Raw genomic sequence first — 8,248 nt, 5'->3', positions numbered from 1 at the left:
TCTAGTGTCATAGTCATCAGTAAAAGAGCAGTAAATGATGGGAGGGGTCAGCCCAAAAGAGAAGCTGCAGTTGGCAGATAATTGCTTACTCTTTGTTCAGCACAGGATTGTCTTCACACGGGCAGGCTCAACTTTTCACTGCTGTCCTTGTACCTTCTGTGGTCTAGCTATTTACAGAGCCTTTGAGAAAGGTTATCAATTTTAATGACAGTACAGGGATAAACCATCAATTTAAGTTCAATTCTAATATTGCTCTAGTAACTCTAATATTACTGCTACCTTGCTTCATTTAAGCTGGCTTTTGTTCTGAGCTATTTAAAAGACTTTTAGTAACTTCAAATGCTAAAATACAGGTGCTCTTACTGATTTTTAAGCTGTTTAGTTACGCTAACATTGCAATTGTTAAAATATTCCATTGAGATTTTACCATTGAGATGAAGTTTGGGTTGTAACTCCACAAGAATCAGTTCTGGAAAAGCAGAAACCAGGGTAAGTTGCAATCAGTTCCTATCAAGCAGCCATTCAGATAACTGCAGTGCCAATTGCTTTACAAAAAGGCAAATCATTATTTTCAATAACTAACTCCTGCACATTATGTTTGCAGGTTGTGACATCGAGTAATGAAAAGTCATCCAAAGCTGATGATTTTTATACTGAAAAAAATATTGAAAGACTGATTTCTTTTTCATGGTGTATACACTTTCAAGAAAATAGCTTTAAAGAATTTACTGTGTAAAATTTTCTTCCTGCTCTTAAACACAGAAGAGTAATTTTGAGAGATCTTTTAGATATTGAAATTGGTAGATTTCTAATGTTGTTAAGGTTTTTTATTCCTTGTATAAATCATACACTGACTGCTTTATCTCTTTTTCTTTACTAGCCTAACACATAATTTTGTGTGTATGAATGATATATGAACATCCTTTGTTATTAGAAATGTAAAGTTTTTCAAAGAAACCAACGGACATTTACTACAGCATCTATGATATTTTGCTTTTCCTTCACTCATGTATTAATTTTCACACACTCAGGTTGTGTGAAATGTCTTGGCATACTGGAATACTGTTGTGAAACTCAAGGAATTTACTTGAAGTCACATTGCTTTCCTTGAAATATAGAATCAAACTTATACCAGTCTGTCCTGGGTTGTAGTATAGGATGTATTCTATCACCATCTTCATGAACTGATGAATCCAATTGCTGGAGTAGTGCTCTTCCCAAACCTCCCTCCCTCTGGGGTGCCTTCAGTTAATGGCCCATCAATCCTTCACCCATGACTCATAGATAACTTCCTCAGCGGCTCTCTCTTTTTAATGGGCCATCAAGGACTCATCATCCCGCTATGAGATGCTCCACCCGGGGTAGGAGCCAAGCATTCTCACCTGGATATAAGCTGAGATTTGGGGCAGTACAAGCAGTCTTCACTCACTGGATTCTCAGAGGACCAGAGCTACCAGACCTTTCTACGGGATCACTGCTTCAGGAACATCACCCCGTCTGAACTGCTTCCATCACCCTGCTCAGGATGTATTCTGACTTTGTCAGTGGTCTCTTTGTATTATTGCATTTATTTTATTTTATCTTTTTTTTTGCCCTTTTCTTCTCATTAAATTGTATTTCTGACTTGGAGCCTCTCACTTGGTTTACTTTCAAACCACAACACAGTCTTGCTTTCAAGGGAAAAGAAAAAAAAAAAAAAAAACAAAACAAAAAAACAAAAAAAATCCCCCAACAAAACAAACAATACTCCCAATAGCAGACCATTAAGCAAAAAAATCTGATTTCTATGTCCATGACTGAAAGCTGCTTTTGTCCTTGTCATGCTGTGACCATGGATTTTGGCAGTCTAGCAGGACAAGGTGCTGTTTATGGAGTGGCAGTGTTTACTGCCCTGAAAACCAGACTCCAGATCCTTTCATCACTCTTTGATACACTGGTTTATTACATAAACTGGATCATTGAACTAGTACTCCATAACCATTGGGCTAATAATAGTGAGTTACAACCCTTTCTTAGCCTCACTTTGATATTGATGTGGTTTCTGAGGTTTTGGATCCTAACATAAATGTATTAATCTTTCTACAGCAACTTATCTTGAGCATATGTGTGCAAACTTCTCTTGTCACTCATCCCTGGAGTGTTTCAGCTGGTGCTTTCACTGCCACTCACCACTCTGTAACCAAGGTTGCTACAGGGCTTTCTGTTGCTGCATTAACCCCGCACAAACAATTATTACTGACATCCAGACTAAGATCATTTTCTCAGCCAGAGATCATTACTTACACTGTCATTTTTCTCCTGTCTTGCTGAATACAATGCCATTACCTCTACCCAAACACTTGTCAAGCTATGTTGTGTCTCTCAGTCACCCAGTGTCTTTCAAGACACCAGTAACAACAGCAAACTCTCTCAACAATAAAGAACCACTCCTTGCATCTACAGTAGGATTGGTTCTGTACATCCTGGCTAATTATACCTAATTCTGCTGTCTCCCAAAGGGTTGAGCAAGTGATTCTGCTCAATCTTAAAGTCTAAATATTCCTCAGATAGTAAAGCTGCAAGTGTTGATTTTTGTATTGGTGGAGATCACCTGCTCTTGGTTTCAGCATTTGACTCTTGAGATCTTCTTGATTTTTAGCATACAGGTTTGCCAACTTGTGCATGAAGGTGGTTCTTGGTTTCTTATTCCATTTGGCTTTATCTTCTCCAAGGCATTCAGTTTTTAATTTGAAACACAATTATTCTAATTCCAATGTCATCTTCATGACTCATGCAGAATTCCTGGAAAAATAAAAATACAAAAAACCTTCTGTGTTATCCTGCAGTCAAGCCCCATATACAGAACTGCAGGGGTCCATCTTGTCTTTATTTTCCACTTGCTTGTATATCTTCAGGGTCTGTCTTAAAAGCATTAAAACTGCTTGCATCTTTTGTACATATTTGCCTTCTCCTTTTTATTAGATTCCTTGGGGTCTGCTCCCTCCTGGAGAGTATTCCCAGCCCTGCCAACCCACTCTTCTGAATCCAGACTGTTTATGTTAGCAGGGTTCAAAGAATCATAATCACGTGCAAGGGATGAGTGGATCCTCCAGCACTGCAGTTTTGAATGTTAGCTCACCCTAATTGGACTGCATCTCCCTCTGGCACCCATCTAATAACCACAGACAATAGCTGATTTTAACATGTGACTTTGGACCCATATGGCTTTTGTTCTTTCAAAAAAAAGCCCTGCAGACACCATTCCAGCTGCTTTAACACATCTCAACTCTGGCTGTATGCGCAGTTCACTCGTCAGGGCTGGTGTTTCTCGTGGGTTGCACACAAACTATTTTGTGGCTGCACAGGCTGTGTCAGGCAGGTAATTTTATCTGCATTGGTCAACTGGGGGCGATTTGTTTTCACAAGGAGCAGTACCAGGTGGACAGGGATAGTTCCAAACCCCTCTGTGCCAGTCATCAAGATCCTGCTTTGCTAGCCGTCCTCTGGTTTGTGCTGTTTTACCCATTTTACCTGGCATTTCTGTGTAAGCTTCTCAGTTATCTTCTTGTAAGAGTTGTGATCCTCACCTTCCCTTCTCCTAACTTGTAACAGTTACCTTAGCCAACTAAGTTTACCTTTTTCCCCTCACATGTTGTGATATCTGAAACTTCTTTCTTTGGTCTTTCCTCCCACCCTCACCTCGCAGCAGCTGGTTTTAGCTCTTCTGCAGCAGAGGCACATTCCCCAGCCTTGTATTCCCCAGTATGATTGCCACAGCATTTTTTTTCCTTCCCTAATGCCCTGCTCTTATCTTCACATTGCTCTCACTAGCTGCCCAACATTCCTCCAGCCCAGGCCACCCTCCCTGTTAACTCCTCCCTTACCACAAGCAGTCCGCTCTTCCCAAGATTCTCAGAAACTTACACAGATTTACTTTAAGGACTCTTAAAAGCCTCACATGTCTAGGCATGAGGATACAAAGGTACTGCCTGTTCTTCTACCATAGAAGCCGTGGTAGTCTCTCTCCTTCAGAGGCCATGGCTGTACTCACTGCTGGATTTGAAAAGTCCTTCACAGTCCTACTTTGGCATACATGACATGGGTTATGACCTTTTTACCAACTTGGTATTTGAGTGTTCTTGTTTGCTGTGTGTGGCAGTGATACAATTTCTATTTCTGCTCCACTCAGGCTCCCACATTCTTGTTCTCATAGCCTTGGTTGTTGAGTTCTCCACATTCTCTACCAACTTATTACATGAAAAAAGAGGCCTCTTAGTGTTTGTAGGACTCATTGGGTGCAGAGTGGCTGAAAAATAACAAGACTGATTTTTTACTTCTTTTACTAAGCAAAATTGAAAGAAACAAATAATTGCTGACATTTTTGTTGTGCTGGACATCTTTGGGGCTTACATTCATGTGTTTCAATATGCACAAAACCTCAGCGAGGAGACGATTAAAGAAGAAACAATTTTCGACTGGAATCTCACATGGTAGGTGGACTCTTCCATACGGTGCTCATTGTGGTGACTATGTATTATTTTACCTTCATATTGCTCTTTATATAATCCTGTTGTACAGGAAAAGAGTGTTTCACACTCTTTATGTGGTCTAATCAAGTTGGTCTTTTAGCACAATTCACTTTTCATATATTATGTGAACACAATTATATTATATATTGGTGAAATGTTGTTTTTAAGGTGGCCTTAGTATTGCAGCAGCTTTCCAACCTACTTGTATCTCAAAGCACTTTAGTTCCACTAATCCTTTAAGATCCCAAGAGTCCATAGCAGCTGCATTCTGCAGTGGAAACAGTTGTGGTCAGCAGCAATAAGCAGGATTTCCTGTGCTGGACATTGTCCACTTGCAGTAAAAATTAAGTGGAACTGAAGTGGTTCGTAATCTCTTTTAGCTGCATCATGAGAACTGTAATTGTATTCCTCATTTAAATCTTTTGAGTATTAACAAATCTGTCAAGACATTAAAACTGTTATGGAGTTTCATTAATTCTTTCTTTAGCAGAGAAGAGCTACAGAAACTACAAGTAAAATGGCTCTGAAGTAAAAGAAGAAAAAAGTTTGGTTTACGTTAAGTTCTGTTGTGAGTTCTGTGTGTTCTGAATCTGAAAGGGGGCTGTCTGTTGATTGTTAGTCCTATAACCAGCTCTACAGGGGGCCTGCTTATGAGCATTGCTACACAAAAGTTAATTTCACCATATTATTTATCTTATCGGTGCACAGTTTGCCATTCAGTTTTATCAAGATTGAGCAAACCTATGGAATTAGTGAATTGAACGCAATTTCCCATGTATGGAAGTAGTTTCATTTTTTTATTATTTGCCATCACAATCATCTTTGGCTTACTCTTAGCACATATCCTCTCTAATGTGATGGCTTTCAGCTGTTCCTAATAGACTTAAAATTGTGAAGACATTTGTGTTCCCTTGCTGCCAGTTTTGACAAGGAATATACACTGAATTTGCTTTGTATTTTACACATGCTTTGGTCGGCCAAACTGATTTTATCTCTCTCCTTTTTTCCTCATTGTTGACAAATATGCAGTTCTAGAAGCCTGAGGCTATTCCACACCCTTTTTCCACTTGCAACTGAAATATTTGGTGTAACTCAGCAGAGATTATTCCTTGCAGATTTGCTTTGTAGGACCCCCAGGAGTCCTACTGGTATTTGTGGGTGGAAGAAACTGCAATGCATGTCTCAGTTTACCAAAGCTTTCTGATTAATGGTGGTTAAAGTTCACCAGTTAACACAACTTGATTTGGGAATTCCAATGGGAATAATAATAGGGAAATTGCTACAAATCAGACAACTTGGTCATCTTAACCAGCTACATTTTTTAAAAAATTATTAGAAAAGGGAAGATTTTGTTAACAAAAATGGTAATTAAAAAATTGCACATATTAATGTGGAAATTAATATGGTTTAGTCCTTAACTGTTTCATATTGGATAATCTGTGAGGGTGGACATTTAAAGTTCTTAGGATCAGGAACGATGTAGTACTGCCAATGAAGAAGTTATTAACATGGAATCTCCTTCTTTCTTTTGAGAGAAAAGAGAAAGACTATAGATAGGGAAGGTTAATATAGCTCATTCCTTATGAATTCCCTGTGCACCTTGCCTTTGTATCCCTGCTGCTCAAGACAGAATGCCCTTTCCTTCTGAGGTTTCCTTATGGAGGTTAATATAACAAAGTTAAAAGGAGTCTTGTGAATAGTCACAAAGATGTCACAAGAACTATGAGAGTTTTTACTACTTTTTAATTTTCTTTTCTGTCTTTTTGTGGAAGAGATTCAGATGTGAGTTGCATGGTTTGCATTCATGGCTTTTATTTGAAGGTGGCTTTGAATTTTGGGGGGATTTATCATATGTATAATCACATGTGTATCTAGCAATATGTCTGAAATCTGTTTCACTCTCTCTCCAACCCATGCATTTTAAACATGATACACAAATGAATACTGACCCTGAAAAGTCAAGCCTGGATTAGTTTGCATCTTGTAGTCCTGCTTAATTTTGGACAACATTCTTTAAACAAAAGATATCCTTTCATTATGCATCTGCCTAAAAACTAGTGACTCACAGTGTGCCAGCATGGACTTTTTCCTGAAAACTGAAGCCTGCTATAAAAATTTGACAGATTATTCCTTAATAAAAAAAAAAAAAAAAAAAAAAAACAAAAAACAAAAAACAACAACAACAAAAAAACAAACAAACAAAAAAAACCACACCCAAAAATTCAACAAAACCAACTAAAAACATGTAAAAAAGGCAGAATACTGGCAGTCATTATCAGAAGTGTGTGTGTGTTTCAGATAGCATTTGCATCACTGAACCATAAAAACCCACCTTTCCTTATGGAAAACAAGGGTATATGTTTCCTGGTTGTGGTAGCCAATGATTCTGACCCCTCAAAAATTTTTTTTTTGTTTTGTTTTACAGTTAGAATATTCTCTTACATCAGAGATATATGCTAGCATTTTGCTGTACATGCATTAAATACACTTCTCTTCATTGAGTATGCTGCCATCATTGGCTTAATAGAAGCACTGTAATTCTGTAATTTGAATTCTTCTAACAGCTCAATTGATTTTATTTCTTTTTCATAACCTTAAAATCCACACTTTTTCTGCTTTGATTTTACTTGGTTTCATTTTTAGTTAGTTGGCTCCTTCTTTTGCATTGGCAAAGAGCTTCAATGTTTCCTTGCATCAACTGTGGATATTGGTCCATCAGGGCTTTTATGTGATACCTGCAAATTCCTAGGGATTGACCTTAAAAAACAAAAGGGAACTTCAAGAAACTACTTGAGTGTACTTAATTGGAGATGTAAGAAAAAATTCCGATTACAGATGGAAACTCTGACAGTGTTTGTTTTCCATCCAAGCTCTTGGTATTGTCTCATATTATGCGCATTTCTCCCAAACTGCAATAACTATTTAGTTTTATTTCATTCCATTTCAAGGGATCTTGAAGCAATTTCCCTCATTCTACAGGTTCTCTAGATAATGATGTATAATATGTTTCTGGGCAAATGGAAGCCCAATACAAGAAACTGAACAAAAGAAAGGGCAACTTAGTATTTTCAGGAAGAAATTTTAGATTCCACGCTGGTTAAGGCTTAACATCAGAAAACCCTAAAACACCTAAAACTTCAAAGGCTGTGTTTAGAATGTGTAGAGCTTAACCAAGAATTTAGCTGTGATTTTTGAGGGTTTTTTTAGGCTGGGCAGGTGGATGGCACCCTAACCAGACCCCTGAAAAGGTCACTTGCTTCATGTAGCACACAGTTCACCCAAATTCTAGGATTTATTTTTCTCAAGTCTCATCCACAATATTTCCCTTTTATTAGAGTTTGCCTTGTTTAATTAGCCAGGCTCTCTCCTCACATCTTTCTTCTCCATTCTAGAGTCTCTCATTTTGTATTCACATTTATACCATTTTGTTAACCCTAAAAAATTTAGCTGTATGGGTGAAAATATTAAATCCCCTTTTCTTGAGTCTCACTCCTATTCTCCATTATCAGAAATCCTATTCCTTTGAATGTGAAGTCATTATAACTTTGCATCTTTCAGCATATTTTTTCCTTTGGCTTTGATTTCAAGTCAGAAATTCCCCTACAAAGCTTCCTATATATGATATATTTTCTTTATGCTGTGCTGTTTGCCTTTACTTGTTTTCACCAGAATGCTTTAGAAATAAGAATTCTTATGGTAGTGGCTAGAAATAAACTAATATATATTCCTCTCTCATATCT

General features: G+C 37.8%; 1 protein-coding gene across 1 annotated transcript in view; it reads left to right on the top strand.

Annotated features, from left to right (window-relative positions):
* Window positions 1-4,193: 4,193 nt before the first annotated feature.
* FGF14 (fibroblast growth factor 14) overlaps window positions 4,194-8,248 on the top strand; it is a 218,206-nt gene continuing 214,151 nt past the window's right edge. The window contains exon 1 of the mRNA XM_066313494.1: window positions 4,194-4,469. Within this exon, the coding sequence (XP_066169591.1) occupies window positions 4,394-4,469 (76 nt within the window). The 5' untranslated portion in view covers window positions 4,194-4,393. The remainder of the gene's footprint in view (window positions 4,470-8,248) is intronic.

This window comes from Sylvia atricapilla, chromosome 2 (assembly GCF_009819655.1).
Source record: "Sylvia atricapilla isolate bSylAtr1 chromosome 2, bSylAtr1.pri, whole genome shotgun sequence".
Taxonomy (NCBI): domain Eukaryota; kingdom Metazoa; phylum Chordata; class Aves; order Passeriformes; family Sylviidae; genus Sylvia; species Sylvia atricapilla.
Note: the sequence above shows the minus strand (reverse complement) of the source record. Positions and strands in the feature narration are given on the sequence as shown.